Raw genomic sequence first — 26,269 nt, forward strand, 5'->3', positions numbered from 1 at the left:
TCATAATATTAATGGGCAGAAATATTTATAGGCATAAAAGGTAGGAGGCAATTTAATTTCTCCATGAAATATTATGTCCAACAATAATAGCCATAATGTATACATTTCCAAAGATAAAATTAAATAATTAAAATAACTAAGTATGAGTTGTATTGCCTTAGTTATTATTGGTAAATGATTTATTACTTATAGCGCAAAACAAAAGTAGATACTACCAAATAGACATTAATTCATAACCTCATTGATAAAAAAAAAATCAACCAAATTATGATAGAATTAAACTAATTGCACAAAGTCTCTTGACTCTTTTAAATGCATAATAAGGAAATAAATCAATTCCCCTTTTCTAAAATGAAAATAAAAAAATAGCAAATCATCAATGAAGGATAAAAAAAAATAGAAAATAAGAAACTGAAAGTATAATAATCATCTTAAAGGACAATAACATCATCTAAAAAAGATTTGACATATCAGGATAAACAAGTCTCTAGTCCACTTCATGTTTTTTATCGCTTGATGTTATTTTAAGTAATTAAATCTATAGTTTTAACATATCAGGATAATCTAACGGAAGTAGAAATAATGTACAATAAACTAACAGTTGTAATATGGTAGATGATATATTTCTTGGATTCCAAATTTAATACAATTCAATCTATAAGATTTTCATTAGAAAGCAATAGATAATAAATTACCACTACAAGAAAAAGGGGTATCAGAGACTGACATATTCAGTCTTAGATGGTTAATAATCAGTCTCTAATGAGAATCCGGGACTGATTTTGCTAGTCCTAAGCTAGTCCCAGAAACCTAGTCCTAGATAGTGTTTTTTTTTAATATCTGGGACTGAAAATCAGTCCTTAATATGTAATATTATAAAAGACAGATAATCAGTCCCTGATAATACCAAATTCAGTCTTAAATGTGTTTTCTTTAAATCCACGATTTCATATAAGACCAGTCCCTGATAATAACTTTTGGGGTCTAAAAATCAGTCTTACATACTACATCATTCAGTCTCCGATACGCTTCATTAAAATCCTTACGCAATTCATATCAGTCCCTGATAATATCTATTTAAGACTGAATATCAATCTCAAATGTTATCATCTTCTGTCTCTAACCTGATTTTTATTGACTGCATATCAGTCTCATATACACTTTCATTCAGTCCCTAACCCGATTTTTTAGTTTCCGAATGTCAGTCTCAGATACATTTTCATTCATCCCCTAACCAGATTTTTTAGTAATTGAATGTCAGTCTTAGATAGAATTTCATTTAGTCCTAACCTGGATTTTTAGTGATTGAATATCAGTCTCAGATACAATGCCATTTGCTCCTTAACCTGATTTTCTAGTGACTGAATATTAGTCTCAAATATAATGTCATTCGGTCCCTAACATGCTATTGTTTCAAACCAAAGTTTAGTCTTAAACTAACATTTATAGTGACTAATATAAACAATGCGCTTGTTAATACACCAAATGAACTAGTACTAGATAAATAAACCGTAATTTAGACATCATATCCAAATTTAAAACAACAAACAAAAATGTCTAAGAAACTAGTCAATAACTAAACCATACGTGAAAGAAGTTCCAAATTTTAATAACCGGTCAAGAATGTTACGCTTGCTCTGATAGATCTGTTATGTCATCGTACGCACGAGCTTCATCTTCATCGGATGGACATAATATGTTTTGAGAATCTGGGAACTTCGAGATAATAAACTGGAACATTTTTCACATTTTTCCTCACTTTGTTTGACTTTTTGTTCATTTATTCGAACCTCCTCCTCAAGTGCAACAATCTTACTTTTCATATCTTCTTCGTCTTTTGAGGCTGATTGAGATGTTTCTGCGGTTGATAAGAGATGTATATCTTTTTTCCTCATAACAGGTCCACTTGAAGCCTCCCATCCAGATTGTAATGTTTTATGTTTGGCAGAAGTAGTTTTAATGACTTTTTTCTCTATGTCGTATTCCATTTCTTGAGTAATGCTTGTTCCCGCCGAAACTAATTTGGCGTATTCTTCCTCCTTGAGTTGGAGAATATTTTCCTAATACAACATAAAAACATATTATAATAACTTATAACACCAATATCAATATATTGTAACTATAAATAAATATTAGTCAAGAAATCATTCTTACGTATTGAATGCGTGACTCATCATTTATCCATTTCTTTATGGGATCAAAATGCAACTTATGATATAACTCGATTGGGCTGGGGGGCATTTGAGTCTCTTTATTTGTCTGCAATAATAAAAATTAATTTAAGTAAAGGTAAAAAATAAATTTTCTTGAATATATTAATTTAAATATGAATTAATTTGATAGTTTACCATGGCAAATTTGTGATTTGCTATCGATCTTGAGCCTCCTGTACTTGGAATAACAAATTTTCCCCGATTATGTTTCATTTGTTCAGCATATTGCTACAAAATTTGAACTATACGTGGTTAATAATATATAAATAAGAGTTAATTACATAAATTAAATGTGTATGTGCAAGATTGAGAGAATTTTGTTATAGGTGTATACTATTGTATATTTGACAGCGCATGTTTTATAATACTATAAGAAATAAAATAAGAATTCTAAGATGAAATTATAAGGTTTATAGAATTTAATAATTACCTTCGCTTTATCCGATTCCCAATAATCGCACAAATAACCCCAATCTTCTTCGCTACGAGAATCTGGCTTCATTTTAGATCTTGCAAATTGTGGATCTGTTATTCCTCCATTTTTCTTCCAATAATCTTTGAAAATATTTCGTGTGCGTTTCCATTGCCTCCGCATTTGTTCATCTACATACTCCATCAGAACTTTATCTTCGTGCGGTAATTCAAATTTTTCCTACATTTAATACATAAATTAAAATTGAACGTTATTAATTAAATTTTAATAATAAATTACTTCCATTTATGAATTTTAAATTTTAACAAAAAAATGAATAGATTTAGGAAAATGATATGTAACTTACACGTAATCTGTTAATCATTTCTTCTTTATTTTCTTTTGCTACTTTCTCCTATGTATGGAATTCCATTTCACAAAAGCTCCGCATCACAATTCCAACCTCCGTTGCAAAAGATATTGCTGAATCCCCAATGTATTTATTTGTATAGGTATCTCTTGTCAATGTAATTCGAGCATCAGGTTGTTTTAAAAACAAGTTAGTCAGGAGTACAGTTACTTATATTCATCGTCTAAAAGTTTTAAATATTAATAGATTAAAAACACACCAATGAAGTAGAACTACAATGTTGATATTGTGATTGATAAAAAGCCTTTACATTATGGACAAGATTGTTGAAAGTTAAGCTGCAATTAAATATTTGGTATTCTTAAGGGTTAATTTAGTAATTTGGTGGTTATAGAAATTATTGTTACAGAGTGTCCTTGAAGCGATGCCATGTTTTCAATTTGCTTGATTCCTTTAAAATGAAATTTTAATAGATGATAGATTACTTATCTGAGAACTAATTCACTTAATTCACAAAGATTATCACACAAAATAAACAAACATAAAAATCACTGCAGGACATGGACAGAAAAACATGATACAGAGGGAGGAACAAAACTGGGGAAAAATTTTCTGGGAAATTTTGCTTGTCCTCCAAGATTTGTTTAGAAAAACATGAATTAAACTTAATTAAAACGTCATAGATACATATCCTATTCATACTAAACCAAAACAAATCCAAATCTAACACAAAAATTAAAAATATGATGGCTTTACCCAAAATACCCCTGGGTGAAACCTGTCCTAGATATTGTGTTCATCAAACAAAGTTAACTATTATTATTGATTATGTAATGGGTTTGGAATTGATTTTACAGTTGAATACTTTTTTATTGAAAGGAAGTCATGTAGTTGCTAATGCTTTCTATAATTTATTTAATAATCTTCATATTATACGACCTGTATTTGTTGACAATTAATCAAATCTATATGGGAAAAGATTTCTAGCAGAAAAGAGTATCATCTTCAAGGCATAATCATATTCCAAATCAAATCAATTCATATTATATGACATGTATTTGTTGACAATTCATATCGCACTTTTTGGAATTGACTTTCAATATGTTATTCAAAGCATAACCATATTCCAAATCAAAGTCGATTAAATTAAAGCTACAAACAGTTAATGTTACCTTGAATTGACGAATACTTCACAAAGCCCTTGACTCCTTGCAATCGCTAGTCTTCCTTCAATTTTGGTAAGGTATTGATAGGGTTTTGTGCGGCCGAATGTGATTGAATAACCGTACCATTAATCTATATCCATGCTCTCGGCAATTCCGGAAAAGATCGTGTTGATCCCGTATCCCGTCCAAACCACAGGAGTGTTCCTCCTTATTTGCAATATGCATACTTTATTTGTTAGATTTTTTAATAATTTTGGACTCGTGCTTTTCCAAAGAATTAAATGTTTTTATATTTTTTAATTGAATTTCAATGTTTTTTTATTTCTGTTTTATACAAATTGCTATAAATTTTTGTTTTTTTACCATGTTTTTAAAATCTGACGGGACCGGCCGGTTCAATCGGGAACGGTCACAAACCAAGTTCTTAGAAGCCAAAAAATTGCTCGTCATGTGAACCGCTAAAAAATGGTAAGAACAGGTTAAACCTGTAAGAACCGGTAAAAAACAGAAATTTAAAAAATATTTTTTTATGTAATTTTGTATATAATTTAAATTAATAATAATGTAATTATGACATCATCAGGTTTTCCCGGCTTTTGAGACCAGTCCAATCGGTTGGACAAGTTGGACCATCGAACATGTAAGACGGCTGGTTCGGCCTACAATACGATTTTCAAAACCTTCTTTTTTAAGAGTAAATCACATGAATAGTCTATATGGTTTGTATTAATTTACACGTTTAGTTTCCAACATTTTCTATTCTAGCTTGGATCGTCCTCATTGTTTGTTTTTATTAAAGTCTCGGTTCATACCATATATCAAATGTCCTCATTGATTATATATTATTTATATATTGTTAATAAATAAGAAAATGACCAAACCGCTCATCTTCCCATCACACCCTTCTTGAAAATGATCACATGAGTAGCATAAACTAAAACACAAAGTAATGCTCCATAATTGGAGCTTAAAGATGGTGGTTATATGTGTTGACGAGTGGTGGTTACTGGAAGTGAATGGAATAGATGGGATGATGTGGAGTGGAGGGCATGGGTGTCTCAAAGACTAAAATTCAGTCCCTAATGATTTCTCTTTGAAGCCAAATGTGTTTAGTTTATCCAAGACTGAATTTCAGTCCCTAATAAGTTTCCTTCGAATTAGTATTCGTGAATGATTCATCAGTCTCTGATATATGGCATCTATGACTAAATAATCATTCTTAAATACAAATATCTAGCCAATTATATGTGTTCATTCGAATGTCAAATAGTGCATGTCTATTAGAGAATGAAATTCAGTCTTTAAAATGTTTCTCGTCTGTAGGATAAATTGGTGCAATTGTATCAATGACTGAACTTCAGTCCCTAATAAGTTCCTTACATAATCAAGACTAACACAAGTCTATCAGTGACTGAAAATCAGTCCCTTATAACTTCTCCTCCAAAGTCAAAGTTTGGCTAAACTATTCGAGACAGAAATTCAGTCCCTAATGTGTTTCCCACCAAACCTAAATCGATGCAAACATAATAGGGACTGAATTTTAGTCTCGAATAATTTTGGCTAGACTCTAATAATCCACAAATTAAAATCAGTCCTAGATAGTATCTAAGACTAATTTATCAGTCCTAGATACATTGATATTTTAGTCACAAAAGCACCTTTTTCTTGTAGTGTACAAAATCTCCATATATGACGCAACACTTATCCTTTTCCAGTTTACGGATATTTCGAGGCAAACATTTGAAGGTGAAATTACATATTTACACATTTTTAACATTGAAATAACAATTTATATCCCCTTTACTTAAACAACTTCTACACATTTTCATTTCTCTTTTGCACAAAATTGGCTACCTCTGTGTTCTCTTTTCATTTCTGTTAAGGAAGAAAGATGAACCCTACTGAGGTATGCAAAGGTTCACTCAATGTAACCTATTTTTTATCTTATAATTCCATTAAATATTTAGGGGAAATTGTGGATGATTTGAAATGTTGTTGATCCTTTTGTCTACAACTAAGTTTTATTGGAGATGAAGAACAGTAGGTTTGAGAGAGAGAGAGAGAGAGAGAGAGAGAGAGAGAGACGTGGGTGAGGTAGGATGAGGTGGCACGGGTGGGCTGTGGGCCCTTTCTTATTTAAATAACTAAAAGAACAAAATAAATAAAAAACAAGTCAAAGGGGCAAAAGAGTCTTTTAGTTTTGGAGCGGACCAAATTATAATGAAAGTGGGCTAAAATGACCAAAACCACTATTTTAAATGACGTTGCACTGGATCAAAAGAAAATGACAAACCGCATGGACCAATTTTGCAATTTTTCCTAAAAGAAAAAAAAAACCATCATGTGATAGAAAAAAAATTCGAGTCCAGTTGGGACATAGGCGGACTTAGGAGCAAATTCGATTTTCCGTTTCAAAAAGAAAATGCAGAAAGTCTTTGACAACTCTTCTGTATGCATGAGTTTTTTTACTTTATATTCAAAAAAACAATTCCCCTTTTTGAAAAAAATAAAATCATCAATAAAGGATGAGAATTATCCTTTTCCACTATCCATGTCATTACCTAGATTTATACGCAATATTTGAAAGCTAAAATTCCTTATTTGCCCAATTTTAACATTACAAAAATACTCCACAAAGATCCTTAATTTTTCATAAACGAGGGTATTCTAGACATTCTATAATGGTCTCTATAACAAATCTCATTTTTTTTTCTAATACCATCAAATATTTAGGAGTAAAAATGTATATAAATTCAAAAAAAATCATTTATTCCTTTTGTCTACCACCATTAGAGATATTGTAATTGATATAGCATTTGAAACAATAGAGGTTATTAATTAATAGTTGAACTTAATATGAACCCAAGGAGCCCTTCAAATTTCTATGTTACTCTAGCACGTTTTTAGTTAAAACAAAAGTTTTTAAGGTCTTTTGTGTATATTGCCCTAATAGATTTTTTTGGGTGTTTCGGTGTTTGTTTAACAATTTAACTATTAATCATTAAGTGTTAATGGTTATTTTTGTTCAAAAATTTAGGTTTAGTAAGTTTCATTAATTTACATGTTAGCTATATGCAATTTTTTTGTTAATTGTTAATTTTTCTCCTTACAAATATCAAGATATTTGATTCTTTTGTTAGAGCTTCTTATTTTGGCTAATTGATTATAATTATTTCAAATCTACCTATGTTTGTGCATTTTGCTTTTCTTTGGATTTGGTTTTACGGCGAAACTAGTAATATAGTTTTTTTTCCGAATTACAAGACAAGTACATTTATTTGTAGGTAGGCTCTTTTTGGCAAAAAATAAGCTATCTGATTGTAATTTAACGTTTGGTAAAATCATAAAAATAGCTTATTGTAGGTTATAAAGTAGCATATAAGCTATCTTATGGATAAGCTACTTTGAGATAGCTTATAAGCTAGCTTTTCAACTACTTTGCCAAACAGGATCATAGTCAATTGGGAAAGACTACAACTTTTGCAATAGAAACTATAAATTTTCTAATCTAATTATGTCACCTGATAATAAATTTTTAATCATGTAGTTACATTTTTAAATTATTGTTATTCTACCCACATCTAGTATTCACTCGTAAGGAATAACAAGCATCACAATCTATCTGACTTGCAATATGCTACACACACCACCCATTACTCACATTGATTATCTAGTGGAGCTTCCACTGGACTCCTCTTGTTATGCTCCCAAAAACCGATAAAAGGATTTATGATCATTTAGACATGTCATCGTCATCATTGCATATAACAATAATTACCCTCATATCGTCTATTAACTCTTACAAATGGATTTTAGAATATATTCAAGGACCAAATTTCATAAAAATCTAAACATAAATCTAATTTGAGGTTTAAACTAAGATTGTAATATCACACTTTATTATGTAATTATTTCTTATTTAGGGTTGTAACAACCCTAATCCACTCATAAACTACCATTACTTGCGTCTTTGTGAGTCCATACCAATTACGTCACATCAGCAAAGTTAATCCATGTCGATATCACCATTTTCAACTTCAAATAGAGTTTCAAGTATTCTTTCTTTTAAAAATTTATCATTCATACCTTCCAATCCAAGTTAACCACTTTGTTACACTTTTAGGAGTAGTTATTGTGCTCAGCTTAGAGGAATTCAGCTTGACCTCCTTAATATTTAATTTAATAAAGACATGTGTTAAGGGTATTCTGGCAATTTCTCAGTTAGGTCGGTTATTAGCTCAGCATAAGTAAGTGGTCTTGGGAAGTTAGTTAGTTAGCTTTTGTTTGAATGTTGAACTATGTTCTTGGGAGGGTTCCTTTGTAATCATTACTTTTCTACTTTAAGCATTCCATTACAATCTATTCAATTCCATTCTGTTCTACTACTAGACCTAGATTGTTACACACTCCCAAAAACCCGAAACCTGTATTTGAAAAAATATATCCATTGGATGTAAAATTAATACTTGTTTGAAACATTAAACTGACATCTTTTTAGTGTTTCCAACCAACAATTAAACACACATTAAGGGTTTCATAACATTCTTCCTTTTTACAAAGATCCCTAAATCATAACACAAACTACATTTACGAAAAGAAAATAGAAGTTTATACCTTGATTGGGATGTTAACCTAAGCAAAGATGTTAAAAATCTTCATATTTTCACGTACAAGTATCCGGTTTCTAGAAAGTGGTTAACTTGGGCTGGAAGTATGAATGATAAACTTTAAAAAAAAAAAAAAAAAAAAAAAAAAAAAAGACCACTTGAAACTCTATTTGGAAGTGGGAAATGTTGATAGTGATAAGGGTGGAGGGACTCCATCCCTCCCAACCCACATGCTATGTAGGCACCACATCCGTTTTTATCTCTCTTTTCACTTCCAATCCTCCCAACACATAACACATGGAAATCCATCCCTCCCAACCCACACTGTTTGGTACAAGTTATGATGCATATGATACAAGTGGAGAGGAAAGAAAAGACAGTAGGAGCAGCGGTTAGCTCAACCCACAAAAATTACAGAGTACCACCCTCCACCCCGTACGACTCTGTGAACTCTAATGGATTAACTTTGCTAATATGAAGACACTAAACCGGAAGTATCGGCAATTTAGGAGTAGATTAGGGTTCTTACTTCTTACAACCATCTATAATATATTATGGCATAAATGAAATGGGAAATCACAATCTTGGGATTAACCTCAAATTGGAATTAGTTTTACATAAGTTTCCATGAAAATTGGTCCTTAAATGTATCATAAAATCCATTAGTTGTTGTGGATCATAATAGAAGGAATCCATTGGAAGCTCCACCAGATAATCAATATATAATCAAGGTGAGTTACGAGTGGTGTTTGTAGCATGTCATATTAATGTCATACTTGTTATACCTTATAAGTAAGCACTACATATAGATAGGTCACTAGTATGTCTTATGGATAGGTCACTAAGCTTTAAGCTTACCCGTTATTGTGGTTAAAGTATGCTACAATGCACGTCCTAGTGATAAATGAAATAGTTATAGTATGCAACACAAAAGTAGATACTACCACATAGAAATTAAGTCAAAAACTCGATGTTAAAAAAGAAAAAGAAAAATCAGCCAACTTGTGATAGAAACAAATTAGTTATAGAAAGTTTTTTGACTCTCTTGTATGCATAATAAGAAAATAAATAACTCCTCTTTTTCGAAAACCAAAAATAGAAAAAGAAAATCATCAATGAAAGATGACAAAATGGAAATGATTAGAAAGTATTTTAAAAACCATAAATTTTATAAAGTTTAATAATAAAAATATAAAACCAATATATTTATTTTTATTTTTCATATTTGACTTAGTAATTTTATTTTTAATTATCTCAATTAATAAACTTTTCAACTGATTGGTACTCTATTTTTATTATTAAACTTTATAATTTTTAAAATATTGTATAATTCCTTGTCATGTGTGGATAAACTTTTGTTTACTAATATGTATAATTTATATTCATTCTAGAGAAGTACAAAAGCAGAGTTTAGAGCATTAGATCATGGTATTTGTGAAGGAACTGAATTAAAAAACAATACAGAGTGAACTGTGGTGTGGGTTCTATACGAGTAATAGAGGAAAGTAAACAATAATCACTTTAAAATTAAAACAATATTAATCCAGACCTGATCTTTTCATATAACGCTATAAGCATTTCAAGTTGTTTTAGATGTATTTTAGCAATATGTAACTCATACTATCAAAGATTCAAACTGACTTTCAAAATTAAAAACATATTCAAATCATGAAATATTATGCCCGACAATAATAATAGCCATAATGTATACATTTCCGAAGATAAAAGCTAAATAATTAAAATAACTAAGCATGAGCTGTTTTGCCTTCTTTATTATTGGTAAATGATTTATTTACTTATAGTATGCAACACAAAAGTAGATACTATCACATAGACATTAATTCATAACCTCATTCATAAAACAAATCAGCCATATTTTGATAGAAATAAACTAATTGCACAAAGTTTGTTGACTCATTTATATGCATAATAAGAAAGTAAATCAAATCCGGTTTTTTGAAAACAAAAAAAAATAGAAAAAGCAAATCATCAATGAAGGACAAAAAAATAGAGAAACTGGAAGTATAATAATCATCTTAAACAGCAATAACTTCATCTAGAAAAGATTTAAAAGTAGTGCTTAAAGGGTCAACAAGCCTCTCTAATCCAATTCATGTTTTTTATCACTTGATGTTATTTTAATTAATTAAATCTATAGTTTTAACATATCAGGATAATCTAATGGAAGTAGAAATAATGTGACAATAAATACAGTTATTTGTAACAATTGTAATATGGTATATATATTTCTTGGATTCCAAATTTAATACAATTCAATCTATAATATTTTCATTTGAAAGTAATAGATATTCAATTACAAAATCTCCATATATGATGCAACACTTACCCTTTTCCAGTTTACAGATATTTCGAGGCAAACATTTGAAGGTGAAATTCCATATTTACCCATTTTCAACATTGAAATACCAATTTATGTCCCCTTACTATATCTTACTACAGGAGGGTATTTTAGTCATTTAAGTAATGGCCATTATCACAAAAATACAAATTGGTCAAACTATAACACTTTATGGTATTGAGGGTAAATGTTGTTACTTAAACAACTTTGAAACCTTTTCATTTCACTTTAGCAAAAAAAAAAAGTTGGCTACCTCTGTGTTCTCTCTTCATTTCTGTGAAGGAAGAAAGATGAACCCTCTTGAGGTATGCAAAGGTTCACTCAGTTGTAATCTATTTTTTTTATCTTATAGATCCATTGAATATTTAGGGGAAAATTGAAGATGATTTCAAATGATGTGGATCCTTTTGCCTACAACTAGTTTTGTATCTTGGGATTGATGTAGCATTGCATCAATAAAAGTTGTTTTCCTTTTAATTTCTGAACTTAAAGTGGAGCACTTTGAATTTCTATGTTACTCCTACCCCCTAAAAGAACTAAGATTGTTTTTTTTTTTTTTTTGGAAATTGCCCACACAGATCTTTCTGATTTGGGGGATTTCAGTGTTTATTTACGATTTATGATTTAGTGTTAGTACTATTTTTGTTCAATAAATTAGGGTTCCTAATTTCAATAAATTTGTGTGTGTACACACAAATTAATTGTGTTTATGAACCCTAAGTTTTTACGAAAATTGCCCCTACAGATCTGTCAGATTTGGGGGATTTCAGTGTTTATTTAACGATTTATGATTTCGTGTTGGTGTTATATTGTTATTTTTGTTCAATGAATTAGGATTCCTAATTTCAATTAATTTGTGTGTGTGTGTGCACACATGAATTAATTGCATTTATGAACCCTAAGTTTTTATGAAAATTGCCCCAACAGATCTTTCTGATTTGGGGGATTTCAGTGTTTATTTAACGATTTATGATTTTGTTCAATAAATTAAGGTTCCTACTTGCAATTACTTTGTGTGTGTACACACACACACGAAATAATTGTGTTTATGAATCCTTGAAGTTTTTTTGAAAATTACCCCAACACATCTTTCTGATTTAGGGGATTTCAGTGTTTATTTAATGATTAATGATTTATGATTTAGTGTTAATGTTATTTTTGTCAAGAAATTAGGGTTCCTAATTTTACTTAATTTGTCTGTGTATATACACACGAATTAATTGTGTTTATAAACCCTAAGTTTTTTTGAAAATTACCCCCAAAGATCATTCTGATTTGGGATGTTTCAGTGTTTATTTAACAATTTATGATTTACTGTCATTCTTGGTGTTAATTTTTTTTTAAAATAAATTAAGTTTTCTAATTTCAATTAACTTTGTGTGCGTTTGTGTGTACACACACACAAATTAATTGCATTTTAAGAACCCTAAGTTTTTTTTTAAATTGTTCAAACAGATCTTCCTGATTTAAGGTGTTTCGGTGTTTATTTAAAGATCTATGATTTAGTGTTAATCTTATTTTTGTTCAATAAATTAGGGTTCCTAATCTCAACTAATTTGTGTGTGTAATCTGAGTGAGTGATCGAGTGTGTACACACACACACACACAACTTAATCTTATTTTTGTTTAATAAATTAGGGTTCCTAACTTTTTTGTAAAATGCCCCCACATATCTTCTGATTTTGTGGGGTTTTAGCGTTAACTATTTATGAGTTACTGTTAGTGTTATGTTTGCTCAATAAATTAGGATTCATGTGTGTTTGTTGGTATATATATATATATATATATATATATATATATATATATATATATATATATATATATATATATATATATATATATATATTCATTTTTATTTCTTCTGTCATTGTTATTTTTGCTTCTGGAAAAAAATTTGGATCTGTCTTGGGTCTCATCTATATAGGTAACAAGCAAAAGGGGCAATTCAAACTAGTTTATTTCAAAATGGGTCATTTAGTGTTACAGATTACTACTAATGGTCCAAATGGGTAAAATAAAAATAAAATTTATTCTCTAAAACGAAACACATCAAACAGTTTAAATGAACACCAAGGTATATTTAAGTGTTTATAACCTCCTAAATTGCCTTCTTCAAAAAATTAAAATCATTAATTTGAAAATAGTTATGATAATCATAATTTAATATGTTAACTATTAACGAGAATAGGACACCTTGAGGAATTGTATATAAGACACATTTAGAAAGTTTTAGTGTTAAGTGTCTACACTTTGTTTTTCTTTTGGTTTGGTTTTAACACTACACTAGTAAAATAAATTATTTTCCTAACTGCAAGACGATCGCTTCTTATTTATCAACTTAAGTTTATTTATTGTTGTCGATTGTGAAAAACTACGCCTTTATTTATAAACTTACTCATTATTTTGTGGTTTTTATTGTTCCAATAGTAACTACAGTTTTTCTAATCTAACTATGTCACTTCATCTTTCTAATCATATACTTCCACTCATAAAAACTTTTTGTTCAAATCAAAGTAACTTTTTAACTAACTACCACTCTTTCATTCTTCTGTAAGATATACGCGTATGGAACAGAATATTATAAATATGTCAAGTGTGCAATTAAGAATAGGGACAAAGATCTTAATTTTTTTGTAAAAATCAGCATTAAAGAGAGATTTTCAATCAATAAATTTACTCAAATATGTTCTACTTCAAAAAAAAAGTATATATATTTATCTAGCAAAGGAACACACACAGACATGCATTATCAAACAATTTTAATGGAATATATAATGAGCAAGTAATGATGTGTTACCTGCAGTCAGACATTACTTCAGAGAGTCTTCAAATGCACTGATGAAAACAAAATAAGTCATGTTAAGTAGCATGCATACATACTTACATATACATACAGATACAATGCACACATACATAAACATGACTATAACACATGAGGAAACTATATATAAACATGATGATAATCTGCAATCTGTTATTGAAAGGGTTTTGTTTGTGTAGGCTGAGGCTGCAGGAGATGTGAAGTGGGTGAAGTCGTTTGTATCAAAGACATTTTTTGGGGCTTGTGGGGCCCACAACGGCTTTCATGGCAATGAAAACAAGTACTGCATTAACTGTGAGCAGGCTGCATGCTCACATTGTCTGGCAGAAGGGAGACATGCTAATCATAAGGTTATAAAAATATTCAGACTTGTCTATATGGATGTGGTATCCATGGATGAAATGACTGCATTCCTCGATTGCTCAAAGATCCAGGTATTTTCTCTTTATCATAAATAAATGCAAACCTTGATATATTACATTAAATATTAAGTAGTAAACATTATGAATTGAATCTTTGCATAACACCAATGAAAAGAGCCTAAATACCAAAATGGGTTATTTACAATTATAACAAAATCCTAATATAATTAGACTATTAAGAAGATTAGATTTGTAATTATGTGTTGCTAGTTTAGGGCGATTAGTTTCTAAAAAATTAACTTAAAGCGTACGAGTGAATCTGCGTTGAGTTGTTCTTTCCTAAATTTATGTTTCTTAAAATAGTAAGGCAATGAGATTTAGTAGATTTAGTAAAGAACTCATCATTGATATATAACATACCTAAGAAAAGTGTAGTCTTTTTATTTAACAAAAGAGTATGATGTCGACTTCTTTATAAATTATAATTGTTCCTTTTAATATAAAATCAAACTCATGATGGTTATCTTGTTCATAGTTTTCTTAAATATTCTTATTACAATTGCAGCCATACACATCCAATGGAAAGCAGGTGTTTGCACTTAGTCCCCTCCCTCACCAAGGCTCCGGCAAACTGAAACTGGACACCTCTTGCAATTTCTGTGCCCGAAAACTTATGAACCCAGCCCGCTGCACATTCTGCTCCATCGCTTGCAAGGTACAACATATGGTTTATTATTAAAGTAATTTTTATAAAATATTCCATTAAACTTATCATAATTTATATTAAACACTCTCCATAACAGTAATAGTAACCATATATTTATAGCTTTTTTTTACCATCATTTGACCTAACCTTTTTCCCTAAATACAGTACGAAATCTCCACAAATAAACCAACAACCAAAGTGCCAAAAACGGTTCGACCCGTACCAGAAAACGGTCGTGTTCGTGATCCTGTTACAAATAATGTTCATAGGGTGGCACGTGTGAATCGCAAAAAGCAGCCACCTACGACAAGTAGGCGTAAGGGAATCCCGGTGAGGGCCCCGCCTTTCTAAATCGGCCATTGTTCATCGTTTCACAACATCTAGCAAATTTATTTTGTGGGATGTCATAAAAGACCTTTTTTCGTTTGGATTTTCTTTTGAACTTTTTTATGCATGCATTACAAAATTTGGAACATTGTTCGTAAAAGAATTGGATTTTTATTTTGTGGTATGTCGTTAGAAATCTTCATATTTCCTATACAAGTATCGGGTTTCTAGATAGTGGTTAACTTGGATTGGAACTCTATTTGGAAGTGGGAAATGTTGAATTGTTGATATCAGTAAGGGTGGAGGGTATCCATCCCTCCCAACTCACATGCCACGTAAGCATCACTTCAGCTTTTATCTCTCCTTTCATTTCCAATCCTCTCAATCCATAACACATGGAAATCCATCCATCCCAACCCATACCTTTTGGTACAAGTTATGATGCATATTATAGACGTGGAGAAGAAAGAAAGAAAAGAGGGTAGGAGGAGAGCGGGTAAGCCAATTGCCTCAACCCACAAAAACTGTGGTACCACCCCTAACCCACCCTCCACCTCACACTGATTTGGTTTTACCACTAAACTAGGAAAATAGCTTATTTTCCAAATTGCAAGATAGGTACATTGATTTGTAGTTACGCTCTGTTTGGCAAAAATAATCTATCTTATTGTAATTTAGCATTTGGTAAAACCATAAAAATAGCTTATTCTAGTTTATAAAGTACCATATAAACTATCTTATGGATAAGCTAGTTTGAGATAGCTTTTTGATAAGCTATCTTTTCAGCTAGTTTGCCAAACAGTGTCATAGTCAATTGTGAAAAATTACATCTTTTCCAATAGTAACTATAAATGTTCTAATATAATTATGTCACTTGATAATATATTTTTGATCATGTAGTTCATTTTTAAATTATTGTTATTCTACCCACATCTAGTATTCACTCATAAGGAATAAGAAGTATCACAATCTATATGACATATGCAATATGCTACACACCACCCGTTACATTGATTATCCACCGGAGCTTCCAATGGATTCCTCTTTGTTATGCTCCCAAAAACCGGTAGAAAAACTTCTGATCATTTAGACATGTCATCGTCATCTTTGCATATAACAATAATAACCATCATATGGTCTATTAACTCTTACAAATGGATTGTAGAATACATTCAAGGACAAAATTTCATAGAAATCTAAACATAATTCTAACTTGAGCTTTAACCTAAGATTGTAACTTCACAATTTATTATGTGATCATTTATTATTTAAGGTTGTAATAACCCTAATAAAACTCCTAAATTGCCAATACTTGCGTCTTTGTGAATCCACACCAATTACGTCAAATCAGCAAAGTTAATCCATGTCGATATCACCATTTTCAGCTTCAAATAGAGTTTCAAGTAGTCTTTCTTATAAAAAAAAATTATCATTCATACCTTCCGATCCAAGTTAACCACTTTGTTACACTTTTAGGAGCAGTTAATGCGTTGACCTTAGAGGAATTGAGCTTGACCTCCTTAAGATTTAATTTAATAAAGACATGTGTTAAGGGTATTCTGGCCATTTCTCAGTTAGGTGGGTTATTAGCTTAGCATAAATAAGTGGTCTTGGGAAGTTAGTTAGTTAGCTATTGTTTGAATGTTGAACTACGTTCTTAGGAGAGAACTAGCCTCTCGAAAAGTTAGGTTCCTTTGTAATCATTACTTGTATAGTTTAATCATTCCATTAGCATCTATTCAATTCCATTCTATTCTCTACTACTAGACGTAAACTGTTACACACTCCCCAAAAACCCGAAACTTGTATTTGAAAAAATATCCATTAGATATGAAATTAATACTTGTTTGAAACATTAAACCAACATATTTTTAGGGTTTCCAACCAACAATCAAAACACATATCAAGGGTTTCATAACATTCTTCTTTTTTACCCTGAGATTCCTAAATCATAACACTAATTACATTTCCGAAAAAAAAAAAATAGAAGTTTATACCTTGACTAGGATGTCAATCTAAGCAAAGACGTTAGAAATCTTCATATTTTCAAGTAGAAGTTTCGGGTTCCTAGGAAATGGTTAACTTGGATCGGAAGGTATGAATGATAAACTTAAAAAAAGACCATCTGAAATTCTATATGGAAGTGGGAAATGTTGATACCGGTAAAGGTGGAGGGACTTCATCCCTCCCAACCCACATGCCACATAGGCGCCACATCAACATTTATCTCTCCTTTCACTTCCAATCCTCCCAACCCATAACACATGTAAATTCATCCCCCCCAACCCACACCGCTTGGTACACGTTATGATGCATATGATACAAGTGGAGAGGAAAGAAAAGAGAGTGGGAGCAGCTGGTTAGCCAAACCGCTCAACCCACAAAAATTGCAGAGTACCGCCCTCCACCCCGTACGGCTACGGCTAATATGAAGACACTCAACCGCAAGTATCGGCAATTTAGGAGTAGATTAGGGTTCTTACTTCTTACAACCATATATAATAAATTATGGCATAAATGAAATGGGAAATCAAAATCTTTGGATTAACCTCAAATTGGAATTATTTTTACATAACTTTCCGTGAAAATTGATCCTTAAATGTATTGTGAAATCCATTTATATAAGTTAAAGAACCATAAAATGTTTATTGTTGTTATATGCAAGGATGACAAGGAGATGTCTTCGTGTATAGGTGTTGTGGAGCATAATAGAAGGAAGCCGCTGGAAGCTCCACTAGATAATCAATATATAATCAAGGTGAGTTACGTACAAGTGGTGTTTGTAGCATGTCATATTAATGCCATAGTTGTTATACTTTATGAGTGAATACTACATACGGAATTATGGATATGCCTTATGAGTGACTAACATAGAAATTACATAGAAATTAAGTCAAAAGCTCAATGTTAAAAAAAAAAAAAAATCAGCCATCTTATGATAGAAACAAATTAATTATAAAAACTTTCTTGACTCTTTTGTATGCATAATAAGAAAATAAATAACTCCTCTTTTCGAAAATCAAAAATAGAAAAGGCAAACCATCAATGAAAGATGAAGAAAATGGAAATGGTTATTAAATATTTTAAAAACCATAAAGTTTATAAAGTTTAATATATTTATTTTTAAAAACAAATTAATTATAAAAGCTCAATGTTAAAAAAAGAAAAAATCAGCCATCTTATGATAGAAACAAATTAATTATAAAAACTTTCTTGACTCTTTTGTATGCATAATAAGAAAATAAATAACTCCTCTTTTCGAAAATCAAAAATAGAAAAGGCAAACCATCAATGAAAGATGAAGAAAATGGAAATGGTTATTAAATATTTTAAAAACCATAAAGTTTATAAAGTTTAATATATTTATTTTTAGAAACAAATTAATTATAAAAGCTCAATGTTAAAAGAAAGAAAAAATCAGCCATCTTATGATAGAAACAAATTAATTATAAAAACTTTCTTGACTCTTTTGTATGCATAATAAGAAAATAAATAACTCCTCTTTTCGAAAATCAAAAATAGAAAAGGCAAACCATCAATGAAAGATGAAGAAAATGGAAATGGTTATTAAATATTTTAAAAACCATAAAGTTTATAAAGTTTAATAATACAAATATAAAACCAATATATTTATTTTTATTTTCATATTAACTTTGTCATTTTATTTTTAATTATCTCAATTAATAAACTTTTTACTTTATTGGTTTTCTATTTTTATTATTAAACTTTACAACTTATGGTTTTTAAAATATTGTATAATTCCTTGTCATGTGTAGATAAACTTTTGTTTACTAATATGTATAACTTATATTCATTCTAGAGAAGTGCAGAAGCAGAGTTTAGAGAATTAACCATTTCAAGTTGTTTTAGATGTATTTTAGCAATATGTAAGTCATACTATCAAAGATTCAAACCGACTTGCAAAATTACAAGCATATTCAAATCATGAAATATTATGTCCAACAATAATAATAGCCATAATGTATACATTTCCAAAGATAAAAAGCTAAATAATTAAAATAACTAAGCATGAGCTGTACTGCCTTCGTTATTATTGGTAAATGATTTATTTACTTATAGTATCCAACACAAAAGTAGATACTACCACATAGACATTAATTCATAACCTCATTGATAAAAAAAAAAAACAAATCAGCCATATTTTAATAGAATTAAAGTAATTGCACAAAGTCTCTTGACTCTTTTGTATGCATAATAAGAAAATAAATCAATTCCCCTTTTCAAAAATCAAAAATAGAAAAAGCAAATCATCAATGAAGGATATAAAAAAAATACAAAATAAGAAACTGAAAGTGTAATAATCATCTTAAAGGACAATAATATCACCTAAAATAGATATGAAATTAGTGCTTAAAGGGTCAACAAGTCTCTAGTCCAGTTCATGTTTTTTATCACTTGATGTTATTTTAAGTAATTAAATCTATAGTTTTAACATATAAGGATAATCTAATGGAAGTAGAAATAATGTGACAATAAGCACGGCTGTTTGTAACGGTTGTAATATGGTAGATATATATCTGGATTCCAAATTTAATACAATTCAATCTATAATATTTTCATTTGAAAGGAATAAAAATTCAATTACAAAATCTCCAAATATGATGCAACACTTATCCTTTTACAGTTTACAGATATTTCGAGGCAAACATTTGAAGGTGAAATTCCATATTTACCCATTTTTAACATTGAAATAACAATTTATGTCCCCTTACTGTATCCTACTACAGGAGGGTATTTTAGTAATTTAACAAATGGCCATTATCACAAAAATACAAATTGGTCAAACTATAACACTTTATGGTATTGAGAGTAAATGTTGTTACTTAAACAACTTTTACACGTTTTCATTTCTCTTTAGCTAAGAATTGGCTACCTTTGTGTTCTCTCTTCATTTCAGTTAAGGAAGAAAGATGAACCCTATTGAGGTATGCAAAGGTTCATTCAATGTAATCTATTTTTTTTATCTTATAATTCCATTAAAAATTTAGGGGAAAAATTTAGATGATTTCAAATGATGTGGATCCTTTTTCATATAGCAATTTTTATATCTTGGAATTGATGTAGCATTGCATCAATAAAAGTTGTTTTCCTTTTAATTTCTGAACTTAAAATGGAGCACTTTGAATTTCTATGTTACTCTACATTGGGGCAATGTGGGTGCCTACCCCCTAAAAGGACTAAAATAGTTTTTTTTTTAAATCATGTTCAAGGTTTTTTTTTTTGTAAATTGCCCACACAGATCTTTCTGATTTGGGGGGTTTCAGTGTTTATTTAACGATTTATGATTTAGTGTTGGTATTATTTTTGTTCAATAAATTAGAGTTCCTAATTTCAATTAATTTGTGTGTGTGTACACACAAATTAATTGTGTTTATGAACCCTAAGTTTATGTGAAAATTGCCCCAACAGATCTTTCTGATTTGGGGGATTTCAGTGTTTATTTAATGATTAATGATTTATGATTTAATTTCAATTAATTTGTGTGTGTACACACACACAAATTAATTGTGTTTATGAACCCTAAGTTTTTATGAAAATTGCCCCAACAGATCTTTCTGAGTTGAGGGATTTCAGTGCTTATTTAATGATTAACGATTTATGATTTAATTTCAATTAATTTGTGTGTGTACCCACACAAATTAATTGCATTTATGAACCCTATGTTTTTATGAAAATTGCCCCAACAGATCTTTCTGATTTGGGGGATTTCAGTGTTTATTTAATGATTAACGATTTATGATTTAATTTCAATTAATTTGTGTGTGTACCCACACAAATTAATTGCATTTATGAACCCTAAGTTTTTATGAAAATTGCCCCAACAGATCTTTCTGATTTGGGGGATTTCAGTGTTTATTTAATGATTAACGATTTATGATTTAATTTCAATTAATTTGTATGTACCAATACAAATTAATTGCATTTATGAACCCTAAGTTTTTATGAAAATTTCCCCAACAGAACTTTCTGATTTGGGGGATTTCAGTGTTTATTTAATGATTAACGATTTATGATTTAATTTCAATTATTTTGTGTGTGTACCCACACAAATTAATTGCATTTATGATCCCTAAATTTTTATGAAAATTGCCCCAACAGATCTTTCTGATTTGGGGGATTTCAGTGTTTATTTAACGATTAACGATTTATTATTTGATTTCAATTAATTTGTGTGTGTTCCCACACAAATTAATTGCATTTATGAACCCTAAGTTTTTATGAAAATTGCCCCAATAGATCTTTCTGATTTGGGGGATTTCAGTGTTTATTTAACGATTTATAATTTAGTGTTACTTTTATATTGTTATTTTTGTTCAATAAATTAGGGTTCCTAATTTCAATTAATTTGTGTGTGTACACACACACAAATTAATTGTGTTTATGAACCCTAAGGTTTTTTGAAAATTACCTTCAAAGATCTTTCTGATTTGGGTGTTTCGGTGTTTATTTAACAATTTATCATTTAGTTTTAGTGTTAGTGTAATATTTTTTAAATAAATTACGTTTTCTAATTTCAATTAATTTTGTGTGCGTTTGTGTGTACACACATAAATTAATTGCCTTTTAAGAACCCTAAGCTCTTTTGAAAATTGCCCCAACAGATATTCCTGATTTGGGGTGTTTCAGTGTTTATTTAACGATCTATGATTTAGTGTTACTTTTATTTTTGTTCAATAAATTAGGGTCCCTAATCTCAACTAGTTTGCGTGTGTAGTCTGAGTGAGTGAGTGTATGTACACACACACAAATTAATTATATTCAGGAACCCTAACTTTTTTTGTAAATTGCCCCCACATATCTTCTGATTTTGGGGGGTTTTAATGTTTACTTAACTATTTATGAGTTAGTGTTAGTGTTGTGTTTGTTTAATAAATTAGGATTCATGTGTGTGTGTTGGTTTATATATATATATATATATATATATATATATATATATATATATATATATATATATATATATATGTTCATTTTTTTTTCTTCTGTCAGTGTTATTTTTGCCTCTGGAAAAAAATTTGGATCTGTCTTGGTTCTCATCTATATAGGTAACAAGCAAAAGGGGCAATTCAAACTATTTTATTACAAAATGGGTCATTTAGTGTTACAGTTTACTACTAATGGTCCAAATGGGTAAAATAAAATAATTATCTGAAAATAGAAACACATCAAACAGTTTAAATGACCACCGAGGTATATTTAAGTGTTTATAACCTCTTAAATTGCCTTATTCAAAAAATTAAAATCATTAATTTGAAAATAGTTATGATAATCATAATTTAATCTGTTAACTATTAACGAGAATAGGACATCTTGAGGAATTGTAAATAAGACACATTTAGAAAGTTTTGGTGTTTTTTTGTTTCTGTAGCATTAAACCTTTTTTTTTCTGTTTTACTTTATGTTACAGACTTACAGTTGCTTATTTTTGGCTTGTTGATAAAAACTATTTCAAACCTAGTTATGTGTCAACACTTTGCTTTTCTTTTGGTTTAGTTTTAGCACTACACTAGTAAAATAAAATATTTTCCTAATTGCAAGATAGCTTCTTATTTATCGTCTTCTTGTTTATCGACTTAAGTTCATTTATTGTTAGCCGATTGTGAAAAACTATGCCTTTATTTATAAACTTTCTCATTATTTTGTGGTTTTTATTGTTCCAATAGCAACTACAAGTTTTCTAATCTAATTATGTCACTTCATGTTTCTAAACATATACTACTTCCACTCATAAAAACCTTTCGTTCTTGAAATTGAAATTTCTTGTCATATGTCGTGATTATTATGTTCAATCAAAGTAACTTTTTAACTAACTACCACTCTTTTATTCTTCTGAAAGATATACACGTATGGAACAAAAAATTATAAATACGTCAAAGTGTGCAATTAAGAATAGGGACAAAGATGTTAATTTTTTTGTGAAAATCAGCATTAAAGAGGTTTTTGCAATCGATAAATATACTCAAATATGTTCTACTTGAAAAAAAAAAGTATATATATTTATCTAGCAAAGGAACACACGTAGACATGCATTATCAAACAATTATAATGGAATATATAATGAGCAAGTAATGATGTGTTACCTGCAGTCAGACTTTACTTCAGAGAGTCTTCAAATGCCCTGATGAAAACAAAATAAGTCATGTTAAGTAGCATGCATACATACTTACATATACATACAGATACAATGCACACATACATATACTTGACTATAACACATGAGGAAACTATATATAAACATGATGATAATCTGCAATCGCTTATCGAAAGGGTTTTGTTTGTGTAGAAGGAGGCTGCAGGAGATGTGAAGTGGGTGAAGTCGTTTGTATCAAAGACATTTTTTGGGGCTTGTAGGGCCCACAACGGCTTTCACGGCAATGAAAACAAGTACTGCATTAATTGTGAGCAGGCTGCATGCTCACATTGTCTGGCAGAAGGGAGACATGCTAATCATAAGGTTATAAAAATATTCAGACTTGTCTATATGGATGTGGTATCCATTGATGAAATGACTGCATTCCTCGATTGCTCAAAGATCCAGGTATTTTGTCTTTATCATAAATAAATGCAAACCTTGATATATTACATTAAATATTAAGTAGTAAACATTATGAATTGAATCTTTGCCACATCCAAACCTCATAACACCAACAAAAAGAACCAAAGTACCAAAATGGGTTATTGACAACTATAACAAAATCCTAATATAATTAGACTATTGAGAAGATTAGATTGTAATTATGTGTAGCTAGTTTAGGGAGATTAGTTTCTAAAAAATTAACTTAAAGCGTACGAGTGAATCTTCGTTGAGTTGTTTTTTTCTAAGTTTATATTTCTTAAAATAGTAAGGTAATGAGATTTAGTAGATTTAGTAAAGAACTCATCATTGATATATAACATACCTAAGAAAAAGGTTGTCTTTTTATTTAATAAAGATTTGATGATTTTTCAATGTGTAGCGTCATAGCGTGTCAATTTTCCAAACATGTCATGTACAAACATTGTGTACACCATGAGGATCCATGTAAACCATTTCCAATACCTCTATTACCATTCCATTATCATGTTCGGTTTTCTATTAGAATTTAATGACTTATTCTTGTATATTGTCTTGTATGTAAGAATCAGCTTTTGAAAAGAAGAAAATAAATGAACAAAGACAAAAATATCCCTAAACATGTACATCAAGTAACCAAACCAAAGAAAGATTGCAATCTTCAAGAATAATAATTGTAGTAATTCATATGAAACATAACATTCACTAGTTAATATAATGATTCATTAAACATACCACATAAAATGTCAGACACCATCTTCAAGGTTTTCATCCATTATAACTTATCTTCCTTGTCAACTGTAAAAATTTCCACAACACCCAAAGTATCATCATGTGAAAGCATATGCACAACATATATTTGCAGATAAGTTCCTGAAAACATCATACATTAAAGTAGCTAGGTTTATGAATATATATATATATGATTATATGTTAACCATTATATTAGAGCCTTAATGAATACAATGAGTTCAAAAAGAGAATATACCACATCTAATATATATTTTTCTTCAGTTGATCAATAATCTAAAACTAATCTCTGCTGAATAAATAATAAATGAATAATACAAAAATATATACCAAGAGCTTCAAAAGCAAATAATTTCCTCGAACCAAGGATTCAAATGTTCTCATATTAATTTTTCTAATATATAACTTCTGTGCGTAAGCAGCTACAGATCATATTTCCACAAAATAACAGCTTGATATTTTAGGGAAACTTATTAATTGCATATAAACTTCACTGATTTATCAAATATGCGTTTCCATCAGATACTAAATCTGGGGGGAATGCAGTTCTTTCTAAACAAAATCCAACAGGCTTCTTAAGAATCAAACCAATCTAAGAAGATAAAACAAGATAGTTTGTAATTCATGAACAGAATTTTATTCGGCCATTTTTCTAAACACCTAATTTGCAGATAAACTATCAAGTTTTTCTCAAATTAATACATACCTTAGAATTGAAACTACCGATTTCTGAACATTCAGCGAGAAACTAACTCGAGATCCGTTGCCAAAATTGATTCGCCGTAAGCCCGTAATAGGAAGAACCTCCTAACAACATCACGGGAGAGAAAAAGGAAAAGGAATACAGGAAACGTCAATTTCAATCCGAGTTTTGAGAGTATTACTGAGTTGGTAACGAGTCAACTCAGCAAGTACCATCTGGAGTTAAAAAAACGGAACCAAAGAGGCAAAGACTCTATTTTTTGGTTAATCTGAATTGAATATTTTCACTTTTAATTTTTTATTTTTAAAGTTTGTTTTGTGAGCTGATATGGATGTATCCAAATGGAATGAACAATCATTATTTTGAAAAAGATCTATTGGTTAATAGCTTACTAAATAGGAAAATACTAAAGGATTATCAATAAGGGTAAAGTGAATATACTTAACAACCTTATATAAGCTTAGCTACCTAACTCCATAATATTACATCGGTTTGTATCATATTTACATTGTAATTGCCTAAGGTTCTTAAACTTCAACCTCATAACTTGATTATTTCCAAAATTTTTGTACTTTCATCAATATCTTTCTTTTACATCACGTCTTTCTATCGAATACCACCTGATGGGCTTCATATCATACCACTACAAATGAAAGGAAGTAGGAGAAATATAATGATGAATTTCCAAAAATTTTTGAAGTAAATCAAGTTTAGGGATGAAGTTTAAGAATCTTGGATGCAGGGCCGGTCCAGACGGTGGACAACCCGAGCGACCGCCCAGGCCCATGTCTCCAGGGGCCCCAAAATTTATGGTCTATGTAGTGTATATGTATTAAACAAATTATTACCTAAATGATTTTTAGGGCCTAAAGTTGGTTCAAACTCAAACTATCTCAAAAGA

At 30.0% G+C, this 26,269-nt stretch overlaps 1 protein-coding gene across 2 annotated transcripts; it reads right to left on the reverse strand.

The window, feature by feature from the left end:
• Positions 1–1,470: 1,470 nt before the first annotated feature.
• Positions 1,471–25,515, reverse strand: LOC111909139 (uncharacterized). 2 transcript variants are annotated; one of them, XM_023904926.3, is made up of 10 exons: positions 25,372–25,515; positions 24,651–24,713; positions 23,443–23,480; positions 13,925–13,962; positions 4,168–4,368; positions 2,993–3,143; positions 2,644–2,865; positions 2,349–2,441; positions 2,155–2,259; positions 1,471–2,060 (listed from the first exon to the last, which is right to left on the reverse strand). In XM_023904926.3, exons 6-10 carry the CDS (start codon positions 3,008–3,010, stop codon positions 1,650–1,652), a joined length of 849 nt encoding a protein of 282 aa, XP_023760694.2. In that variant the 5' UTR covers positions 3,011–3,143; positions 4,168–4,368; positions 13,925–13,962; positions 23,443–23,480; positions 24,651–24,713; positions 25,372–25,515; the 3' UTR covers positions 1,471–1,649. The 2 variants fall into 2 exon arrangements, with proteins under 2 accessions (XP_023760694.2, XP_023760696.2); XM_023904928.3 differs by lacking the exon at positions 4,168–4,368.
• Positions 25,516–26,269: the final 754 nt, after the last annotated feature.

Source organism: Lactuca sativa, chromosome 3 (genome assembly GCF_002870075.4).
Source record: "Lactuca sativa cultivar Salinas chromosome 3, Lsat_Salinas_v11, whole genome shotgun sequence".
In the NCBI taxonomy this organism is placed as follows: Eukaryota; Viridiplantae; Streptophyta; class Magnoliopsida; order Asterales; family Asteraceae; genus Lactuca; species Lactuca sativa.

What these genes read in the sequence shown, in the direction of transcription:
- LOC111909139 (XM_023904928.3), bottom strand. An exon ending in GGGAATCGGATAAAGCGAAG is followed by an intron (nt 2,442 to 2,643) that starts GTAATTATTAAA and finishes CAAATTTTGTAG; the next exon opens with CAATATGCTGAACAAATGAA. An exon ending in ATGAGTCACGCATTCAATAC is followed by an intron (nt 2,061 to 2,154) that starts GTAAGAATGATT and finishes ATGTTGTATTAG; the next exon opens with GAAAATATTCTCCAACTCAA.